The 24,526-nt window shown below is 34.1% G+C and overlaps 1 protein-coding gene across 53 annotated transcripts in view; it reads right to left on the bottom strand.

The window, feature by feature from the left end:
• The window catches only part of nav3 (neuron navigator 3), a 367,745-nt gene that overhangs the window by 7,483 nt on the left and 335,736 nt on the right, over positions 1-24,526 (bottom strand). For 12 of the 53 annotated variants that reach the window (NM_001443135.1, XM_087247452.1, NM_001443132.1 and 9 more), the window contains 18 exons: positions 24,027-24,050; positions 23,735-23,812; positions 19,189-19,272; positions 17,451-17,562; positions 16,490-16,611; positions 13,541-13,564; positions 12,670-12,845; positions 11,337-11,490; positions 8,580-8,766; positions 6,872-6,969; positions 6,684-6,779; positions 6,438-6,606; positions 5,002-5,237; positions 4,611-4,765; positions 3,738-3,809; positions 3,381-3,577; positions 1,971-2,089; positions 1,675-1,878 (listed from right to left, as the gene is read on the bottom strand). In NM_001443135.1, the coding sequence (NP_001430064.1) occupies positions 1,675-1,878; positions 1,971-2,089; positions 3,381-3,577; positions 3,738-3,809; positions 4,611-4,765; positions 5,002-5,237; positions 6,438-6,606; positions 6,684-6,779; positions 6,872-6,969; positions 8,580-8,766; positions 11,337-11,490; positions 12,670-12,845; positions 13,541-13,564; positions 16,490-16,611; positions 17,451-17,562; positions 19,189-19,272; positions 23,735-23,812; positions 24,027-24,050 (2,307 nt within the window). Of the gene's footprint in view, positions 1-368; positions 387-1,674; positions 1,879-1,970; positions 2,090-3,380; positions 3,578-3,737; positions 3,810-4,610; positions 4,766-5,001; positions 5,238-6,437; positions 6,607-6,683; positions 6,780-6,871; positions 6,970-8,579; positions 8,767-11,336; positions 11,491-12,171; positions 12,259-12,669; positions 12,846-13,540; positions 13,565-15,177; positions 15,199-16,489; positions 16,615-17,450; positions 17,563-19,188; positions 19,273-23,734; positions 23,813-24,026; positions 24,051-24,526 lie in introns of all 53 variants that reach the window. The other 41 variants (XM_087247451.1, NM_001443131.1, NM_001443133.1 and 38 more) reach the window with 8 other exon arrangements.

Below are 24,526 nucleotides of genomic sequence, written 5' to 3'. Positions count from 1 at the left end.
ACACGTCAGCAAGTACACAACACATGAACTGACACATACAAACTAGTGATATCACAAAACTCTAAATGAATGAAGATTACAAAACACTCATTTACAGACAAGGAACATCAATGGCGATTAGAACACTGCAGTTTAACACACAGAGAATGCAAATGTAAAGTGTTAAAACAAACAAACAAACAAACACAGAAAAACTATGGATGAAACACAAACAAACAAAATGTGTGTACCTCAACATTTACACACAGATACAACAGGAAAAAACACTACAACATTAAAATCATTTCATCTATAAACACAAGTGCTATCAGACTAAATTTGTTCAAACTAATCACTGATATTTAAACAAACAACAGCAGTTCTGTCACCTTATAATCTCTGAATGTCTGTTCTCAGAAAAAAAAAGAAATGAGAGGAGACAGCAAGATGAGACGGCGCAATAATATTAGTTCAAAAATAATTTTGGCTAAAAAGTTTGGTGAGCTAAAAGAGCCACAAATATCATTAGTATTATAATATTATGCCAATCAAATCACTATTAATGAATAATTGTAAGGCATTTTAGAATGTGACTGGTATAGCCTTCCTAAAACCAGTCATGTATGATTTACAAAGACATTTGTTCTGTCACTGTGTTATTGTTCATGGATAAGCCCTATTGTTTATAACACATCAAAGTGTGCCATCTAGAGGACTTTTAAATCATAGTTTTCAGAGTCAGGAATTTATATTACATCGTTGTCCACAAGAGGGTAGAAATGTGCTGTTTATTTTGATTTTCTTTTCCTCACTCACACACACACGCGCACACATATACCCATGTGCGTTTATCACTACCAGACAGGTTATCTCAGCCACAGCTTGTTTATGTCTACTTGGTTTTTTATTATTCATGGGTATTTTAGAAAAACATGAGAGAATTGGATCTAGATAGCACCATAAACCTTATATTTCCTATAAATTTATACATATTTTTTAAGGTTTTCTATTTGCATACATTGTGATAAATTTCAAATGACCTTACAAATACACATACAAGGTAACCAAGAAAAGGGCATTCATTTCCCCCTACAGAATATTGCCCCATGTTTCACCTTGCTGCTCTTTGGCAGATTCTAGTGTATACTGAAAAAGGGTTAGTAATGCAGCATGACTACGTGTAGTACTGTAGTTCTTAGTATCTTTTTCAATGCACTGTACAGTATTGTTCAAAGGTTTTGGGGAATAAATGCTTTAAATATGTTTTTTTTCTTTATTTTTATTTAAGGATGCATCAAAAGTGACTTTAAAGATGTTTAATATTACAAACTATTTACATTTCAAATAAACGTTGGGTCTTTTTAACTTCATATTAATAGAAAATCTGAATGAATCATTGTTTCAACCTAATTAGGCAAACATGCTATCAACATTGATAATAATGGGACTACACATAATAATAATAATAATAATATGACTATAAAAATAATGCTTAGAAAGCAAAACCAGACTATTCTAATGATTTCTGGAAAACTGTTACACTGAAGGCTGGAATAATAATGCTAACAATGAATATTTGCAGGAATAAATATATATTTTCATATATTAAAATAGAATAACTATTTTGACCAAACCCCATACTTTTGAACAGTAGTGTATATCTAAAAGAAATGTGTTTTATGAAGCGATCTTTACCAGTGGGTCTCCCTCTGTGTCGCTCTGAGAAACTTGTTTGGAGGCAGCTCCATCTTTAGAGGAGCTGTAACCATCATAACCCACATCCTCCGGCCGCAGCTGCAACAGTGATTGGCCTTCATGCTGAAGAGAGGCAGAGCTCCATGGGTAGGTGTCAATTACCCATTTGGAAGGGTCTTCCCATGCTGCCCTCTTACCATACAGCTGGAGCAATGATTAAATAAAAAAACAAAGGTTTTAGCTGCAGACTGTGAGAAACAAACACAGTATCTAGATGTGCTTGGTTGAATGTATACCTGCAGTCCTTCACGTACTGCTTCCAGTAGATATGGCACTAGAGAATAGTTCCACAGGTCAGTAAACCACACACGTGAGCCGTCTGCATCCATTGGACAAGACAGGAACAGTCGAGGCCCTGTAAGTGACATGATTAAATATTTTAAAATGATTGAAATAACCAAACTGAGTATGTAAAATGGAAAGTTCACCATAAAAATAAAATTGAGCACATAATCGTCAAACATGGCAGTACTAACATTTTTTTACATAATATAAATGTACATCATTTCAGCAATGTTTTGCTTATGCTACTTTACATTACAGCAGTGAAGCAAAAAACAGAACAGAGTGTAAAAAAAATTATCCCATGCGACATGTCATATGCAGTATTGTACCTTAAATTCTCAGGGCATGTATGATTTGGTGGGTCTAGTAAAAAACAAGAAAAAAAAAAACAAACAACCGAAACAAAAACTAAAAACTAAATGCGATGTACTATTCAACAAAAAATTCTTGTAAATAACTGTACAACAAGCAACTCACTCTGAAGCAACACAAAAACATGTTTCTTACAGTGGATAAATACACCTTTTGTGCTCATTGTAACATCGAGTTTGATTGAGCATCTTTCATCTGACAACTAAAGTTCTGTTATAAACGTGTTCAACTCAGTGAAGGACCTCCTCACTTTTTGTTTGGTATTTGAGCACTATTTTTTACTGCCATGTTAATGTGTTTAATGAATGCACAGTTCATTAAATTAATGAAGTCAATCACTATTGTGTACCTCTAATACTTGGAATTTACAATATGTGTCACATATAATTTTTCTAATCAGTGTTAATTTTGCCAATGAAAGTAAAGGCTAAAATGTTTGTTATCTATAGGTTTAAAATACACATAAACACTCTGAAACTCTGCTGCACCAGTAACATGCAGCACATGCGTTGATCTCCTCATCTGTTGTATCATATCTTTTAATCTTTTAAATATACACATATAATAATAAATACAATAAAAACATTCAAACAGACAAACAAAAACGAGATCCTCTGAACTATGCAGCAGCCCACCAGATTATAATAAAATGAATATTGGTTAGTTTTTTACGTTTATGACTACACTGTAGTTTTGTTTTTTTCAGTCATTAAATGCTGATGTATTCACTGTTGGTATCTAATAATATCTATGTCATCCCATTTTTGTCTTATCTTAATCTAGGAAAAAAGTTATTTGCTTCGCACGTATTTTTGTTGACCAAACTAACACAATGTTTTTCTATTTCACTGCATTATATGAATGGTCTTGAGCTGGAGTTCCTTTGAATTTTCTGCTTTTGTGGTCTGAATTGGGTCATCATCTCAAGGTAAAATAAGTTTCACTTTTGGGTGAACTATCTTTTTTGGCTTGTGTGCTGTGTGTATTACCAATTGTGACGTCTGAAGAACTGTGAGCCTCTAGGAAGGAATTGAGATGTTGCCAGATTTTGGGGATCCAGTCGATGATTTTGATGAGGTCATTGCTGCGCATGTTCTTGTCAATCTCTGTTTCAATCAGTTTTCTTCTCAGGAATCGGCCCAGGAAGCCTTTCACTGGCTCGGTGTGGTTGGCACACAGCACCCACCTGAGGAGACCATGACTGGAAATATCAGCTTGTGTTTGTGTCTTTGCATGCGCTAAAATGACAAATACATGAACACTGATGGCCCCCATGTGGTGAAAGGCTAGAATAACAACTATAAGAAGATGTTTTGTTCACATGAAAAAATATCAGAGCACAGTACCTGAAGTTGTGATGCAGCTCCAGGTTTGGAGATGAGGATACACCCTGGTTCATAGTTCCTATGACATAGGGGCTGTGGAATGAATCGTAACATTTAGATGAAATGTATTTATTTTGATGAGCTACAGTTGAAGACAAAACGATTAGCTAATTATTAATGATTAGAGTTATTAGAAACTTCTGTAAAATTTCAATATTTTTTTTTCAAATATTTTCCAAGTACTGTTTAACATAGCAAGGACAAGTTTCAGAGTATTTCCTATTATATTTATGTATTTATTTTTCTAGAAAAAGTCTTATTTCTTTTCAATCAAATTTATTTTTAAAGTCAATATTATTAGCCCCCTCAGGATTTTTTCTTCCCAATTAGCTAAAGAGCAAACAACTGTTGTTCAATCATTTACCTAGTTAACCTACTTAAGCCTTTAATTTGCACGTTAAGATAAATACTGATGCACCATAACTAGTAAAATAGCATGCATTGCCATCATTGTAGAGACAAAATTAATTAGTTATTAGAAATAAGTTATTAAAAGTATTATGTTGAACATATGTTTAAAAAATTTTGGAAAACAGTTGAAAAAAAGTTTAAACTTTCACAGAAAGTCTATTAAACTAAATGTATTCCCCTTTAAAGTACCTAATAAAGTGCCTGCTGTGATGCAACAGCATTTAACTATAATTGCTAAATATAAAGGTAAAAAGCACCATTTAATGAAATAAAAATGTAGAAAAAAAAAAGATTAAATAATAATCCTACTGAACGGTAGTTTGTATTCATAATAAAGCAGGTCATAACAAAGCTCACTTGATTATTTAATCAAAAGCTAAATATGTAAAAAAAAAAAAAAAGCTTAATAATGTGAGTCATCACCATTTGTGGTATTTGCAGTTGAGGAATCCATTAAAGATATCACTAAGCGAGCCAATATGATGGAGGTTGTCCAAAATAACTACAGTGGGCAGCTCAATCTCACACTCCTCTGTGTTGCACTGCTCCGCCAAGCTAGAGAGGTACTGTCGAAGATCCTGTTTTTAACAAACACAAAGCACATCTGTTTTACACATCTGCGCTATCATTATTCCAATATCAGGTTGACTTCCCTCAAAAAGTATTAACAAATAAAATGTTGGATCAACCAACCAATGGCAGATAATTGGAAAGTTTGGGAAACTTTCTGAAAACAATTATTTTTGCAATTCCATTTGTTGCCACAAATGATGCACCTTATGATTACTTCCCAGAGTAAAAAAACTCTACGTGCCTTGCTGGATTTCTGGTCTACGTTGAAGGTGGCCAGGTTGGTGTCTGTCACCTCTCGACCAGTCTTAGATAGGATAAAGTAGGCTAGTTTAGTGGCTAGGTAGGATTTGCCTGTTCCACTTGGACCAGACAGGATGATTCTACGATGCTCCATCAGCAGGTTTAAGTAGCGTTGAATGATGGGTTTAGGGATCAGCGTGTCAAACACCAAGTCATCAATACTACCCTCCTTCACACCTGCATAAAGAGACAGATATTAAGGGTTCACACTTGTAGTTTGGGTGTTTGTTTTGGTTTGGAACAACAACAACAAACATGATACATGTAGTCCTCGATCACTAGCAACAAATCACAATATTACTGGAGTAGATGTTTTAAGAATGAACCTTTGAGGTGAACTGATTGTCTTTAGATACATAATTTCTGTTCATTTTGATCCCTTAAGTATCATCTGCTGGCAGAAAGTGAATCTGTGTCTCATTCAGTTCATTTGCTGTTTCCTTCAGGTGCAGTGGTTGGCTTACATTTTAAATGGAAACGAGCACAAGCAAAAACCTTACTTTGTTTTTATGAAGTTATTTCTTTATTTCCCATAACTTTCTTCTGATTTCAGATTCGTTTTAAAATTTCAATATAGTTTCGCTATATTTCAATTTCACAAAGGAACATGCAGCAATAACCTGATAAAAGAACACATTTCCATTTACTATGAAATGTATTCAATCTCATTCTATGAAAATAATGTTAGTAAATTGAAATGTGAATTTAAACACATTCATTTATACAAAATGAAGATCTGTGGAAGGAAGACATATTCCCGATGCCTCTAGAGAGTGTCATGGGCAACATCATGAATATGATGATAAAAACTAGATATGCTTGAGCATTTGGAAAAGGACCAAGACACATGTTCATCTCAGTGCACCAGTGTTTGATGGGCATCTAGGACTAATTGGCAGCGTCTAATGGACCTACAATAAAGCTACATTTACACAACAATGATGTAGACAAAGTTTTTCCCTTCCATTTTAAATAGGTTTCACATCTATGTCTACACTACAATATTTTCAAAATTATCCATATTTATACAACCACAAAAAACACTGCATTAAATATGTCAGGCCAGTATTTGGTGCAGTCAACTTGTTAGTAAACAGTAGTGTAGTCTGCGGATCTGCACTCGTGTCTATGTACAATTTGCATTGTGTGTAATGTCTTTTGGTTGTAATGTGAAGTAAATCCACTCTTTGCTGATGAAGTGTTGGGAAACACTTGAGCAGAAACACTGTGCATGCTTGTTTGCACTTTTAAATTACACTTCCCAAAAAACCTTGTCATGTAAACAAACAGGGAAAACATATGAAATATTTCCCAATTTTGGCTGAAAATTTTGTTACCTCTATGAGGACCCTTCATGAATGTTTTGCAGTTCCTTACCTTTGAGCGTGACTGTGATAACATTGTTATCGCCGACCAGATATCCACAGGGCAACAGTTCAGGCACCTCAGAAGCGTGAGATCGAACCACATCCCCCATTCTGTAGCACACTATACTGTCTGAATTCATGCCCAGACTGGTCAATGGATCCACGCGAAACACATACTCCTAAAACAACCACAATTAATCTGTTAGACTTGAAGAATTGCATCCCAAATCTACATTTAAGTGAGCTAAACTGGCACCTTAAACAAGCGTCGTATTACTCCATCCAACACATCCCACTTGGTCTTGCCACTGACGCCAATGGACCCAATAAGATACTGCTTCTTCTGCATAGCCTTTGACGAGAAGAGAACATGAGATGTTGATGACTAGTTTCTATCAAAATAGCTACTGGAGTTAAAACAGACTAGTAAAAATCTCTCTGTACCTTGGTCTTGTTGGAGTCACTGTTGATGGTGACCACTATTCGGACGCTCCTGCCCTCTTTACGTAAGTTGCCCTCATAGCCGTCATCCAGCAAAATATCTGTGTACACACAAAAAACAAACTCACTGCATGACTAAAATATCAAAGGCTGAACAACTCATAGACTTATCGGCAAGTGAGTCATTGACTGTGCGGGAGAAGAACCTTTTCAGCGCTGACAAATTCACCAAATGGAGACGCTAATGTTCAGTTCTGACTGTAGTTAAATGCCGACTGCTTTAAGCTTTGTTGTCTGTAAGGCTGAGCTGTTTGGTATTAACAAGTCTTTGAATAGTGGAAAAAGGCTGTTAGTGGAGGAGTGCGGCTTTGATGGGTCTTGTATAGGGATCTTGGTGAATGGGCGGGAGGGAGGCGCTTTGTATTCGTCTGGCACGCCATTCTGCAGAGGAGTGATAACGTCCCTGCACCACACGTCTGCCCACGCTCTGGTGCTCCTCCACACATCTCACCATCAATTAAACAGGCCAAAGTCCTGAGAGAGTGTAGAAGTCACTACTTTTAATTAGCCCGAGCGCAGACGAGTCCTTGCCAAGCCGTTTCGATACGTGGCCACAGGCCCAGCGTACAAATCTTTCCTTACAGAAAAGAGGCCATTTCACTGTTCGTTGCGTTCATTCTCTTCCCGCACAGCTGTGAAATGGTCTTTCCCATGCCAGAGTTTTCATCAGCACCACTCCAGAATCATCAATAATACAGCCATATGCAAATCTACCCTGCAGTCCATGAGCTTGAGCACACTGGTGGAAAACCAAATCATCAGATTGAAAAATCTCTCTCTGTTGGAGACGTGATTATAGAAATTAAATTTGCCTGCAAAGGTTTTAATTGCGATCTCAACCTCGCAATGAAACATTGCTGCTTGTCCATGTGCCACCAAAATTTATTTAATAAAACTTCAGATTTCACCTTTGTTCGTTTTATACTTCTGAAATTCCCTAATGTTTTCAGCATTAAAAACTGTAATGATCATATTTATGTTTGAGGACAGTTTTCATTTCCAGCTCATTTTAGGTCGATTGCTCAGGGTTTAAATTTCAAAGTCTAAAGCTCAAGAAAGCATCTACTGTATATTTAATGTACATGGGATATAATTGTGCATCTCTTCATTTCATTTTATGTGTGGACTATAGTAAGTCAGCAGGGTGTTTAAAGACTCTCCGGCACACGTACTGTTGATTATGTATGAAATACTGGAGGTAGATCTTAAATAGTGTTTTAAAGGGTTTTATTAGGTTATTTTTAATGAAACACACTGTCATATTAAAAGTTTAAACTGTAATTACTTTTTAGATCTGTATAATACCTATCAAATATGATCATCATGATCACCAACTACCCAAGATAATGCATGTTGCTCTTTGTGTGGATCATGATTAAAAAGCAGTTGTTGACTCTAATATTAAATCGCTGCAGATTCAGCCTGTGATTAAGCACATAAACATTTTTCTAGCATTTTATTTTTTTCTGGTTTCTATAAAATAAAAAAATAAGAATCAGAAATCTGTATCAGAGTAGGCCAATTTGCTATTAAATGGGAAATCATGATCACTAGTAGCAACAACCATTGCAATAATTTAATGATACATTCTGAAATACAATTTTTAGACCCAAACAGCTTCAAAATTTTAAAACATGAAGCAAGGACTAACCTGACATAATGGTGTCGGTGATGTTGAGGTTGTTTAGCGAGAGCCCTAGAGACTGACGTGAGGATGAGGAGGACGTGCTAGAGGTTTCTGATGGAGGACGGGCTGTTTTAGCAGGTGTAGCAGCAGGTGTAGTGTTGCCACTGGACTTGAGTCTGTCGTTCTCTGCCTTCAGCAGCTCAATCTCATTCTGCAATTAAAAAAAAAAACATGTACAGTCAACACTAAAAATATATGTATAGTATCCAAAATTGAACAGAAACATGTGCAGTCCACATGTAGAATTCTGTGATAAAAAAAAAAAAAACTTTACATTCAAAAAAAGTTAAAAAGATTTTTTCCACAAACACAGTGAAATACACTTAAGTTAAGAAGATCAGCTCTTGCATTATGTTGCCTAGATTTCAAAACTTTTTCTAAAGCTTTTAAAGACTGTGTATCAGGCACACAAAAGATGAATAACTTTAACATGAAATTAAAGCAATTTTGTGCTTTTTATCGACTACTTTTGGTTCTTTCAAAACGACTGTAGTAAACTTCTCAAACATGCACTGCAAAAATGATTTTCTTACTTTTTACTCCAACTATCTAATATGTAAATTTAAATCAAGAAGCTTAAATCATTATTTTGTTTAGGTTATTTAGCTTGTTTAAAAAAAAAAACTCAAAACAATTCAAAAATGTACAAATGAGATAATACAAATTCATAGGAATTAGCCAATAAATCCAAAAGTTACAAATTGCTGTGAGACTACATTGAAATTATATGCCCCCCTCTGCTATGTGGATCCTCATATTTTGGTATTATATTAAAGAACCAATATTACAGTTTTTTACAATGGCTATGACACTTTTTTCAATACATTTAACAAGTTTGCTAAACTCTTAACGCAGCAACACACCTAAAATACACAATTGGCAAAACAGTTAATTTTATGCTCAAAATCACACATTATAAACTAAACCTCTAAACTACTTTTCAAAATACAATAATAAACTAACACACTACACCATGTCTAACAAAACACTGCAAACATGTTCCAAAATGAAATTATTGTTCAAAACACAAACACATGTTCTCTTCCAACATAAACATTCAGTCAATCAGAACACACTGACAATAAAAACACTATCATCAGCTAAAATTACAGAAACTGCATTAGTTTATGTGTCAGCTCTGCCCTTATATTTGAAGTCTCGTTACAGTTTTGTTTCATTGGGTTACGTAAATGCATGCATTTTCTTTCGTTTTCGTTGTCTTGTAAACTCTATACAAAACGAAGAAAAAAAATTGCTTTATAAAATTTACAGTTTATGTAAAAAAAATACAGACATAGAATTTCTGCAGTACAGACTTTTTTTTGCAGAAGGACATCACTGCAAACAGGAAAAGCACCACAATTATAATAAAATAACAAAGTAATCTTCTATACTGCCCGGTCTTTTGCCACATGTTCTCATCCACATTATACTTGATATCTTCTGAGGCCCGGCACGGTAACTGTGGCCCTTTGGCCTATTATGTTTTTCCTACGGCGACATCCCCAGCCTTTTCAACATTGAAAATTTCATGTGGTACTTGATTGGCCTCTAACTTCATGACTCTCTGAAAGTAATTAGACACAGTGTATGCAAATGCTGTACTGTATATGTACTGTATGTACTAATGAACTCCAGGTTTAAAGAGTAGTTTACTGCAAAACACACTGTGTAATCTTACATGGACGTATTGGTGACAAAGTTTTTTAATGCGCTCACTGTTCCTTTCAAAAACCTCAAGAGTCCTCTTTTAGAACATAATCATGTGATTGGAAAAACCAAAACAAGACATGAGTGTGCTTTCTAGATGGGAATCAGCTGTCATATATATATATATATATATATATATATATATATATATATATATATATATATATATATATATAGATATAGATATAGATATAGATATATATATATGAGAGACTACATTTATTTATTTATTTATTTATTTATATAACAGCAATATGCTGTTTCTCATTGGCAATTAAATAAAATACAGGGAATAAACTTGTGTTTCAATTCACAATTAGAACAGCTGTTCACTTTGACTTTATCCTATATAATTTCTGTTTAGAACATGGTGTTATTTGTTCTGACATACTGTGTTAAAGCATTTGTAAATTGGACTGTAAAATTACATTGTTTTGTTCTTGGTTGTGCTTGTGTGTAAAAGAAGTTAAAGCATTTTAAATTTGTGTTAACTGGATGCATTTTGTGTCAAAACAACAAGAAATGTGTTAATTGTATAGCCCACGAAGACGGATGTTGTGCTAACTGTGTTAAGAGTTTAGGAAACTTGTTAAATGTATTGATAAAAGTGTCATAGCAATTGTAAAAAACTGTAAGATGTTCAAAACTTGAAGCATGATCAGCACTCATTCCAATCTGCCAATAGGGGGCACTGTGGCTAACAAATGTAAGAAACTGCTCATAATAAAGAGTCAAAATATGATTGAAATCCTAGACTCATTATATATCCATCATGTTATTTTCCGATTTGAGTTTTATTAAAATAATTAGTATGGCACATATGTTCTAATTTCTAAATCTTTCTATAGATTTTTTGTTCGACTGAAAACCAAAACAAGGCCTCTGCACAAAGATTCACTCGAGTCTGAATATTAATATTTACCAAAAAAAAAAAGAGAGAAGAGAGGCCCTAACATAAGGTTGCAGGGTTCTGCAGTGAGTCAGCATGTATAGGCGGGTGTATTTTTGTACCTGCATGCGGTTCATGGCTTCTCGTATCTGGTCAAGGTGGTGAGCGGAGCTTAACGCCTCCAGCCTGATATCAGTGAGCTTCAGCTCCTTCTCTCTCAGCTCGTTCTTCAGCTGGAGGATAATCTCAGCCTCGGCTTCTGTACATTCACACAGTCTGCACAAACACACAGCGCACAGGGAAGGAGGGGTCACAACACTGTTACACACCCAAGAGAGCTACAAAACACAGGCGGGTTTAATACACAACAAACTGCGGGAGAATTAGATGTGGTCAGAATATGTATATAAACAAACTTAGAAGTACACATATTCACACTCAAGCTTTGTGGTTTATATTTGTGAGGGGCGTCTGCTGCATTCTATTCAATAGTGGGTGTGAAATAATAATCCTTAAGTGTGTTCTATTGTTTGATGCTTTGAAGAATAATTTATGATTTATGAAAACAAAATGACGTACATTTTAAATATAAGTTTATGATATGGATATTACCATGTTAGCCTGACATTATTCTGACACAATTTGACTTGTGGTTTACCTATTTTCTTACTTACCTACCTACCTATCTACCTACCAACCAACCAACCATCCAACCATCCATCCATCCTACCACTCATCCTCTAATTACTACCACCCATCCTCTAATTCCATTGTTTAGAGAAAACCCAACAGCACTTCATATTCTAATCAAACTATAGCAAAAGGCTCAGTTATTTGATTAAAATATATAACTGAAATCTAGGAAAGCAATATCTTTTGTTAATCAAATCTAGCTTTGCCGATTTTAGTCACTGCACACTCTCAAGCCTTCCCAGCATGCCACACTGTGCCTGTTACCGAGATCTGTGCTTGTAGACCACATGACCGTTTGACTTTTTCTTTGGCATCCAAATGGGGGAGGACTTGCTATCACAAAAACACTTTCTGAAGACACGGAAGTGAGGAACAAGGGCAGAATACAGATATGATTAAAGGATAGGATGAAATAAAAATATGATTATGGAAAAAGAAAGAAAGCAAGATGTTATGTAAGTCAAGCAAAATCACAACAAAGCAAGCAATACAAATCTTTGAAACATACTTAGATGCCTCTGGTGATAAATGTGTTGTATATGTTATTAAATGCTTGGATATTTACATGATATTTATATGACTACTATACTACTAAAGACCTTAAAAGCTGTAAATGAAACCATTAAAAATGTACAATTATTAAACCAGTTTATAAAATGTATTCGCAATTTTTAGAGTGCAAATTGTTGACAAATTGTAATCTTTGCATATTTTTTGTGCATTCTTTATTGTTTGTATATGTATAATTGTGTGTCTACTCACTCTGTGGTGGACGGTGATGACAGGAGTGGTTGGGGAGAGCTGGCTTGTCTGCTGATGTGTAGTAGTTTGGGTGAAGAGGGGAGGGACGAATCGGTCATCTCTTCAATCTCATCATGGGATGATTGAGGCTTGTTTGTCTTCTTCTTACTGAAGGCCTGCTTGAAGGAGCTGCGCAACTGTGAGAAATAAACACAGATCAATATAGTTATTATAGTCAGACAGCATTTTTTCATATCAAACCATTCAGCAGTCAGCAGTCAGAAAAAAATGGATTTTAAAAAATTAATAGCTTAGGAGAACTCCAGTAACATTCCAGTAACAATATAACAAATTAAATTTTTTTAAAAGCACGCTCAATCTCTCCGGTCAATAACCACAGAAAATAATTCTAACCTTACATTGAAAAAAAGTAAAATGTAGAAATGAACTTACAAAGTAAATCTGTTCTACAGCAGTCAACATTTGAAGTTGATCAGAAAAGTTTTTCAAAGTCAAAAATGGGTGTACTGCATACACAAGATCCATATTTTTACATACAAAAGTGTCACTGATATTCAGAGTTTAGTAGTGAGTCTGGTAAACACATTCCATCTCCAGTTATTTGTCAGCTTGAGATAAAGGTGTTTGATATGTTAGACTTGAGATAAAATGAGCTGATCATAACATTCTGAGAGGATAGATAATGTCTTGCTCGTATAGTTTACTGTACAGAACTAATTAAGCAGCAGAAACAGACTGGCAGTCATTGGGACGAGGGATGCTGATGACATGCACACGTTTCAATGGAAACATTTAGGATTCAGGGGTGCAGGACAGTTAAGGGTTTAAGGTTATCAGAGGGCGCAGTGATGCGGGACGTGGAAACACTGACCTGGGCAGGGATGGAATCAGCCACCTACGGACAAAACATACTCACTGTTACCACTGACTGAAAAGTTCATCGCTGGACCAGAAAATTCTGACACAGCAGCATCATTTATTTATTGTTCAGTTGATTAACTCTGGATGATTCATGGAGGCTGTGTCTAGACAATTCTTCATAACATAATTTGACAGGAAGTCTATTTCCTCCTCTTCCTTGACATCAGTGCGCTCAACAATAAGGATTTTTGTTCTGACATATTCAGTCCAGTGATTGTACTTGCATAGATAATATTTGCACTGGACGTACAAAAAGCATATTACATTTTCAATGCATTTCAAGGAATAGTATTTAAAAAAAACAAAAACAAATATAAATAATATTCATCAAATTTAATATAAAATGTCAAGTACTTTCTAAAGCTTGATTATTAAATGTTTTAAGATTGTCAACACATAACAGCAAGTTGCTAGCAAGTTTAAGTATTTAGCTACATGTAGCATGCTAAGATGTTAAGCTCCTTTAACATTTAAAATTTGATTATGCTCCTAGCAGGTTGTATTAGGTTGCTAGCTTTGTTTAACATGTTTTGGAGATGCTAACATATTTGGGAAGGTTACTATAGTATGTTGGGATGCTCATAACATTTTTAAAAGCTGTTAGCATGATCACATGTTCTGTTATATTGTAGCCATGTTTTAGCACAGCCAAGGCTAGCTATTATCCTTTGCAAGTTATAGTATTGATCGAAATTTTAACGATAATATAGTATATGCAAGGAAAATCACCCACTATTTACTTATTCACTTAATATTTACTTGTTAGGCATTCTGAAGACTGTTGATGGATGGTACTATACTAACTTTAACAATAAAATCCAATGTAATTGTATCAACTGTTTGATTAACTTTCTTCAAAATACCTACTCCTGTATTTGACATAAGATACATACAGGTTTTGAACTTGTGGATGAGTGAATGATAGCAGAATTAATAAATGCAACTCTCGCAATTCATCCTTATTCTACAAGCCTTGTCTCACTCCCTCTCTTGTAATTGTCTTTTTTTTTGCTGTCTTTCAGCAGCATTTCCAGACAGCCTGAAACAAGAGACTCCAATGCCTCAGATTTTGCAGATGAATTATTAATGGGCACATAAATAAAGACTTGAATTGTTTGTTATGAGCTCTGTTTGAGCTCTGCTCTCATTACAAGAGTCTAAGGCCAGCTTGAGGAAAAGTAGCCATAACTGCTGCTCACATTTCCAATGCTATTTCTCAAACAGCTGTTTACCTCAAGTGCTCTTGACTTAATGCACAGCCTAAATGAGAATAAACAACAGCCCCGCAAGCATCAGGAGATAATAAATAACTGTGAGTCAACTAGAACAGCTGACTAGGAGTAAAACATGCACAATTGCATCCTAACAACAAAAATATATCACAGGTAATGACTGCAACCTGAGCCAAAACGCTCTTAATTAGTGCATTCCTCAGACAAGGCATCAAGATATGATGTCCAGAGAGTAAAAAACTGAAGGGTTCAAGGAGGTTTAGGGGTTTGGAGGGCCACTGAGGGAAATAATGGGACGAGCATGTGGAATCCTCCATACGGGCATGCAGGAGAGTTTGAGGGGTGTTATAGTCACCTTGTGTCCTCTATCCTTGCCCTGGTGGTGTGGTGAGAAAGTGAGAGACAGAGAAAGTGTGAGAGAGGGTGTGAAAGAGGAAGAGACAGCCGGAAGGGGGTGAAATGACAGAAATGTTTGTGCTACGCGTTCTTGATGCTCCCAATTTGGAAACTGTGTGAGTGAGGAGACCACAACTAGAATGATGACTGGATTAAAGCTGATTCATCAAAGAAGAAGCAATATTTTCAATACAGTATATTGACTGTTTATTAGAACTTACAATGCACATATCTATTATATATTCTTAATCCTACCCAATATTTGAACCTAACCACTAGCTTACCAAAAAATTTGGGGTTTGTTAAGTTGTTAGTTATTGTTTTAATAAAATGATGATAGTGTGACCAAAACTTGATCAGAATGATGACAAACTTGTCTCTGCATTTTTGTGTAATTTTGGTTGTTAGTTTCAAGGTTTTAAAGACAGCCAACAAATGCTAAAAGCTCATATCTAGATAAATATCTATGGCTTTTTTTGCACATATAGTTACTTTGGCAATGTCAAGGTCATGAGATTTGAATCCCAGGCAAAGCAAAATCTAAATGTTTACCTTGAATGTTTGCCTTTGATAAACATATAAATATGGAATATGTCAAACGTGATTATGTCAGAGAGGTTTCAAAATAAATTGCTGGCACTTAGTTATATGCAGAAAATTGCATATTTATGTAAAAGTTTGAAAAATAGATTTAACTAGTGCATTATTAATCCTTGGATATACCGCTAAATATACCGTTATAGCAACTAGGATGATTATTTTTTTGTTTGTTTGTTTTTTATTATCTTTGTTAATGTTATTTAAAAAACAGTGTTAAGTTTTAGCTCTTATAGGTTTAGGTGCAAAAAAACAATACAAACAATCCTGTAAATGTTGAAATTAACACAAACTCAAATGAACAAATGTTAGACTTACAGTATTGTTTTAAATAATGTGGTTAACTAATATGTAACCACAGTATTTACTTAATTATTGTACATTTATGGTTATCAAAAAACATTAGGAACACAAAAACGACTTTAAAGAAGATCTTAGCCAGTAGCTCTCTTATCTAACGAAGTGACATACATATAGATATGGTGGCTAGTAGTTATAATATTGTATAGTGATATAATAATATTATAAAATAATTAAATAATTAGAATATTTTTGCAAGCCCCCCCTCCCAAATGCTGTGTTGTTTGATCCCAGTTGAAGTCATCTTTCTAAACGTGGATGAGTCTTATGGTGTGATGGTGATGAGGAAGATGAAGCCTCCTGCACTGACTCACCCAGCTTTTCTTCTTTTTCTTCTTGTCCTCTGCATCTTTAGCACTACCCAGACTTGAGTGACTGGCTGCACTGTTAATACTGGACATACTTTCTGACGAGTGCTGGCGGCGGATCCTCAGGTCTGCTAAACACACACATATATGTTAAAGATGAAAAAGGTGCTTTCAGAAAAGACTTCAAGTAAAACTGGTACTTAAAGTATCAATATTTAAACTGGTTGATAAATGAAGTAAATAAAGCTATCCTCAGCTAAGTAAACTGAATTGTAACGAAAATGGTAACCTCACCCATTTGTCTTTGTTTTTATTCATGTAATGTATTTTTTTTCTTTGCACAATTCTATGCACTGAAATGTGTGGTATGAATGTATGATGTATCCATTGTAGCTTAGTGCAAAATACAGAATAAATGTGATGCCTATGTTAATTTGTTTAGGTTATATATATAAAAAATTATATACGTAAACATTTACTGTATTTATTTTTTACTTATGTTTTGCTAAAAGTTGTGTTTTAGCTGCAAAGATGTAAATTGAAATCATGGGAGTTACATTTCCTATGATCTGTGCAGTCTAATAAAAAGTCAGCAAGTTATAAAACACTATTCTAGTGTTTTTGGGATATTGTAATAAAATAAATCACACATACTATGCCTTTAGATTGTTATATGTACAGTCAAAGATGCACAATCCCAAAAAAATGTAACGATGAAAAGATTGATGATCTATTGCAAATAGTGCAGCAATATATAAAGCAAAACCGGCATATACATTTACAAATTCAAACTTGAACCTATTGCAAAAGTGTGGAAATTTTTTTAACCCTTTTTATAAATTCCCAATTCTTTGAATTCCTATGGAGTTGAATCATTTTACCCAAAAACATGTGTAACCAAAACTGATGGACCAAAAAAAGACCATTTTCTTCAGTAATTGTGAAACAAAAAGGACAGAAGCAGTACCTCTATGAACGTGATCAGGACCATTAAGGGCCACTTGAATGGCCGTCTGAGCATCTGTGTTCTGAGTTTTCAAAGCCTCAATTGTCTCTCTCAACTCCGCCAGCTCAGACTCCTGCAACACAAATAAAAACAGATATTCAATACAAACACAAAACACTTTTTATCTCGACTGCTTACAATTGTCAAATCTTCCTAGGAAGCCATAGTTAGGTATGAATTAAACTGCTTGAATCAGATGGATTTATTTTTAAAAAACCTTTTTTGTAAGGTGTAAACGGTTTTGGGTGTACAGCTTTTAGTGACAGAAAACTAAAATATCTTAATTTGTGTTCTGAGCATGAATATATTCTTCATGGCATTTGAATTGAAAGTAAATGTAAATGTGTATCTTTACTACGAAATCTTATGTTGCACAAGCATATTTTGGATAAAGCAAAAAAAAAACAAAAAAAAACAACAACAACAACAACAACAACAACAAAAAAAAAACATTGTATAGATCAAAATGAAAAAAAAAATTGAATGTTAAGTAAAAATCATCTTCCATGATTTAGTAAATTTCTAACTGTAAATATATCAGGTTCATTTTTTTGGTTAGTAATTGTGCATTGCTTAGAGAAATGGAGAAACTTAATACCTAGAAGGCCACAGCTCTGCACAGTTTAGCTTCAACCTCCTCCAACTCAGACCTGCTTAATCATCTCTTATAGTCTTGAACACCTTGATTAGTTGAATCAGATTTGTTTGATTAAAGTTGGAGCAAAATTGTACAGAGCTGCGGCCCTCCAGGAATCTAGTTTGAGACCTATGGCTTAGAGCTTCATTTAGACAACTTTAAAAGCCAATTTCTTAGTATTTATATATTTTTTTAACTCTCAGAGTCCACAGTTTCATGTTAACATATCATCCAAATATTTCCTTATCATAATAAACCATATATTATTGAAAGGCTTATGTATGTATGTATGTATGTATGTATGTATGTATGTATGTATGTATGTATGTATGTTTTGTGTTATGATAGAATATGCATTCTAAAGTGAACTAATCCGTTAGGGCAATACTTCAAAATGGAACACATAAGGTTAGAGGTTTGGTCAATTCCCAAATCCCTAAATATGCAAAATAATATTCATGATGCTAGCAAACATTAGTATTTAAAATATGTCTCCAGCATTACTTCAGAATCACTAGACAGGAAGTGAACCACATGGCACCTCAATTTTTGACCCCACACAAACTCTTTTGTATGCAAAATGCAAAGTCGCTTTCAAACCGCCAGCTGTCGTATTCCTCTATCAGATGTTTCCTGCCGAAAAAAGCACATGTGGAGATAAGCGTCCCGCTGATCTGAGGAACTGAGCATGTGTTGCAGCCTCCAACTCTCCTTTTCCTCTAGCACACGTCGATCAGTGTTTTCAGAGCTCAGCATTTTTAAACTTGCGATAGTGTTTGGGCTTTAATTGAAAGTCAGGCTGCTTTAACAAAGACGTTTTCTGTAATCTCTGGTGCTTAATTCAAGAGGGATTAACAGTTGGCAGAAACTCATTAAGTCGACAGAGTTGCTTTGTGCAATTAAAGAGGCAGTTTCACATTTTAATCTGAAGGTTACATTTACATGATGACTGGATGTTTTTGTTGATTGGAGGTTGAAAGAATTGACTTTGGTAAAAATGTGCTATTAAATCTCACTGAAATGTTACTGTACACAATTGTGTGTGCATGTGCTCGTTGTTACCTTTTGCTCTGCTGTCATTGTTAGACTCTGCAGGCGACAGGTCATGTTCGCCAGACTCTTTTCAAATGCTGCCACCAGGTGTGCCTGTCAACACACACACATGCACAGTTCAACACAAAGTTCTTCACTAGATCCACACAAAATCATTTTTTGTGGCATCTGTGTTTCCATGAAATATATGTGTTATACACAAAATAGCTCACCAAAAAAATAAAAATAAATAAATAAAATAAATGAAATAATAAAATCTCCAAGGTTCAAGTTTATCAAATTTAAGTCAACATGTAATCATCTAAAAGCAAAGTTTGCCATCTACAACGACCAAATACTGTAGAATTCCACTAAAACTTTATGCATTGCATAGAATAATTGAAAATGTTAGCCATCATCTGCATCATAACAAAACTTGCAAGTAATTAAACCTATTTTTTTTTATGAATATAAATTATTTTGTTCTATACTGTATATCTTTATGCTTGTATTGGTCTGCATGACTGATTATATATTTTTAGATCTGAACAATCAGCAGGTTGTAGTCTGAACTATAAGTAATATATAAAACATAAAAAATTACAATTGAATTCATGCGACAATAATTCTTTTTTAAACAAATAATAGTTAAATCAAACAGTATCTGCATTTCCTTAGTTTCTGTTTTTAAGATTCCTGTTTAATTAGCAAAATAATGGCATGATAATGTGAAAATGTTTTTGCTATTAAAAACTTACTATACAAATAAACAAACATTACAGATTCTCAATTTGGATTTTCTATATGGGTGTGTGTTTGTGTGCGTGTGTGTAGAAGTTTTGTCAAATTATGTTTCCCACAGGCTTTATTTTATTTACAAATTGAAAAAAAAAACATTATAAAACTCCACAGGAGAACCTCAAGGAAATCTGCAGTGAAGCTCTGCTGCATCCTCACAGCACACACAATCTATACTGAACAGTATGCTTGTTCTACAGCAAACTTAGTAAACAATTCACACAGACTGCCTTTCTTTTAGCTGCACATACTACTGAAGCCAATAATGCAAATGAAGTGCGGTGTAAAACAAATGTAAGCAAGGGCGAGACCAACATTATAGATTCACAAATCTATTAAGACTATTCTTGTAACTTGAAGCACTCCAGAGCCTCCAGAAAGTTCCCCCTGGGTAGCCGTGAGGTACGACGGAAAGCTGAACGCTGCTGCAAACTCCTCAACAGTCAGCCTGAGCTTTGAAGCATGTTTCAAGTTTAAGCTACTGAGATGGAGTTCAAAGAATAGCAATGTCTAAAGCTTGTCTGAACATGAGGCCGCAGGGCTTTGGTGGAGGAGAGACGTCTCTAAAGCTGACCTCAGCTCCACTGACAAGACTTCGGATCACTTTTCTCATGTCAATGTACGCTGAGGAGAACATAGATACTTACGCAACCAGATATAGATTCTTAAAGGGATCAAAACTGAAAATTCTGTTACCATTTACCCATCCTTCAGTCCACACAATCTTATGGAAATTACCAAGTAAATTAAACTATAAAACTATTGGCTCAGTGTTCTCAAAAGCTGACAAAAAATTTAAATAATTTTTTTTGTTAAACATCTGACCATTGAATCCAGGTCATGTAATCGGTGTTATTAAACTGTGAACTTAACATCTGACAATTGAATCCATCTCATGTAATCAGTCTAATCAATCTGTGAATTTAACATTGCTACCACATCTGACCATTGAATCCAGCTCATGTAATCTGTCTAATCAAACTGTGAATTTAACATCTGACCATTGAATCCAGCTCATGTAATCTGTTTAACCAAACAGTAAATTTACCATTTCTAGCGCATCTGACCATTGAATCCTACTCATGTACTCTGTCTAATTAAACAGTGAATTAACATTTTTAGTGTATCTGACCATTGAATCCAGATCATTATCTAATCAAACGGGGAATTTAGCAATCACAGTCAGTGTAGTGAATTAAAAACAAAACAATTATTTTCCTAAGTATTTTCAAAAGGAGGCAACACAAAGACACAGAAACTATAGTATACTGGATACCTGAGGTGCTTTTATTTTTTATACTTCAATTTGCCAGCCTGGCCTGCATGGCTTCCATTTTTTTTTAGTTTTGTCAGTAGTCAGTGTATTTATTGTTTATTAGCAAAAAAAAAAAAAAAGATGTTCTGAAACAATATAGTTTGTTGACATCTTTATTGTTATAGCTGTCATCTAAACTCTGCTGTTGTTTTATATTCTGATTACATTTAGAACAATGTCTTTATGGTTATCTTCGCTGCTATTATCCTTGTGTGAAAGGGCCTTTAGAAGTTACAACAAGATAATATAATAAATAATAAATGACATAGGAAATACAAAAATAAGATAAACACAGCTATGAATTTAAGTTCTAATGCCTGAGATTATGAAATATGACTGTGTTTTATTATTTCCTTATGAGTCAGCAGAGGTGTACTCAAAAGGTTTGTGGTATATACTATTTAAAAGCTAGCCAGGAAGTGAAGCCAAGCGAACATCTAGAGGCACAATGCCAAATGCTTGAGTGACTGTAATGGGAGAAAGCCTCTATAAACACACTTTACGATATGCTCTGCCCTGACCTGTTTGTCCATCCATTTATATTCCTCCTCTGCCCAGTCAAGCACACCTGAAGCAGACTGCACTTCCACAAACCACAAATCTGATCTCAACAAACATATGATTTTAAGATATTATTATTATTACATTACAGATTTACAGCTGCAATTTGAAGATTTATTTGTTTAGATCAAGATATAAAGCTTTAAAAAAAGATTATATAGAAGCTTAGACTTTCGAGTTTCTATATATACACCAACATATTATAAACTGTACAAATAAACTTCACAACTTCACTTACACTAATACAGGAAGCTTTTTTAGCTGTGTTATTTAAGGAACAACTCTTTTCATCTTGCTGTACAAATTTATTTTCAATTATTTTCATCTTTGGCTGTGGATTAATCTTGCAAGGAGTCAAACACAGAATGTTTATTTTTTAGGCATGTGATTGGCTGTTCTATGAACTCATGATCAAAGCCAGGGTTAACTTGGAAAGTTGATAATCAGTGTGATGGTACCAACAAAGGACTGTACTGAATCTCTTACACAAACACACACCAGACTGAGGCATTAACCGGTAAGTTTGTTAAAACTTACAACTGGGTAAGTTTGGTAAAAACTATTTTTTGTTTTTTGTTTTTTTACTTTTCCTCAATTCACTTGCAGTGTCTTGCATTGAATACAAATTACTAAATGCTTTTTTAACAGATCGTATCTATATTGCTATTTCATGATTTTTCAATAAACCATCATTCTGTAGAGCCTAAGAATCCAACAAAACAAAGTTTCTTCAAGAATCCCTGAATATCAGCTTTCAGAAGTTGTTCCGACACCGAAAAGTTAAAAGGAAGTGTCAGGAGAGCAGACATTTCAATCCACTGTTCTATTGTAGGACGTGAACAGATGTAGTTCTCCTGTCAAAGGGAGCTCAGAGAGGAGGTGGAGTGTAGAGCCGCTGCTGTCTCATGCTCCGTCACACTCGTCACTAAACTGTCAGAAAGCCAAAACCTTCATCACACCTGCCCTCTAGAGCTCTGCTGGCTCAAACCTGCTCTCTCAAATCTACTGTTTCAACCGTGGAGACATCAAGACTTCTGTTCAGATGGGTCCATAACTGAGTGTTTAGTTTATTTTGACAAAGCAAATTCCCAAACATACTGTTAATTTACAGTCTATTTCGAAAAATCATTACTGTGCATAAATAAACTTTGTTAGCTTTTATGTCATTATATTATATTATATTATATTATATTATATTATATTATATTATATTATATTATATTATATTATATTATATTATTTAAAAGTTTTTGACTGTTTAAAATCTAAATAAATTAGTATTATATTATTAAGTCAACTATTGCTAATTAACTAATACATTTTAATAAATACTTCTGTCTAACAATATTAACAATTCTGGTATTAAAGTTAATCATATTATATTAGTCCTAGCCTTATATTTATTATTTTACAAATTCTTACTCTTATTCTTTCTCACTTTCATGTTATGCTCTTGTAAGAAACATTTAGCATTTAAAATATATTTATTTTGATATTTAAATATATTTTGCAATATAAAAACATCTTATATAAAATATTATTGTTATATAATAATAATAATAATAATAATAATAATAATAATAATAATAATAGTCAACATTTAAAAGGTGACGTATTGGGAACTTTTGTAAATTCAATAAGCTCTTACTGTGTTACATTTAACTTTATTGTTACAATTTTTTTTTGCATTCATATGGTTCTTTTGTGATTTATTTGAATATACCTTTGTATTTTTATTTTTTATATCAACATCAAAGATTAATAAAAGATTATATAATCTTCTTGGACCGCAGCATTGATATATACTATACTCAACATATAAGCATTCTCCATTTAAACCACCAGATGAGCTGTATTTCATAGGCTTTTGCCAGTTTTTCATAGTTTTCTGATGTAACTCACGTTGGCCGCCAGCTGTGAGGTCAAAGTCGCCACTTTCTCCTGAGATGCATCCAGTTCTCGCCGCAGTTTTCTGATTTGCTGTAGTAAAAGAATCGGTTTCTCATTACAAAGCTCCATGAGCTGCACACTTAAGCAAACAGAAAATAAATTGCTCTCATTTTCCTCGCTTAACAGTAACAAAAAGGCCTAGATTTCAATCAGTGGCCTGAGGTAAGCTCAAGACTTTCAAACACTTTCCAGAGTTTTTTTTTGTACTAAACAAGAAGAGAGTGTATATGAAAAGAGAAATTACCGTCGTATTCTGGACAGTTTGGCCCTTGATTGAGAAAAAGAAAAGTACATTTAACTCTATGTTGCATATTCATATACAAGAAGATACAATTGTTTAGTAGTTATGTGATACAAATTATACAAAAATCTACAGTCTTGGAAAATATGTCAACAGGAAAGAGAACACTGATTGAACACACAAAAAAACTGTGATAAAATGTGTCCAAATCTGTGTGTGTTAAAGATGTTTGTCCATGACTGTATATGTGCCATAGACTAAAACTGAGTGTCTCAAATTGTAAATTAATGCAAAATATTCAAATTTCAATTAAAAAACATACAAATTGTTGCAAGTAATAGTGCAAATATGTTATATTATATTATATTATATTATATTATATTATATTATATTGTAATAACTTTCCTGTTTAACCGCTTATTTTTAAATAATAATAAATTATTAATATTATTAAGACAAGGTAATAACTACAACTAATTAATTTTATTAACTATTCCTGTACA

This window comes from Danio rerio, chromosome 4, assembly GCF_052040795.2.
Source record: "Danio rerio strain M-AB ecotype USA chromosome 4, GRCz13ab, whole genome shotgun sequence".
NCBI lineage: Eukaryota > Metazoa > Chordata > Actinopteri > Cypriniformes > Danionidae > Danio > Danio rerio.
Note: the sequence above shows the minus strand (reverse complement) of the source record. Positions and strands in the feature narration are given on the sequence as shown.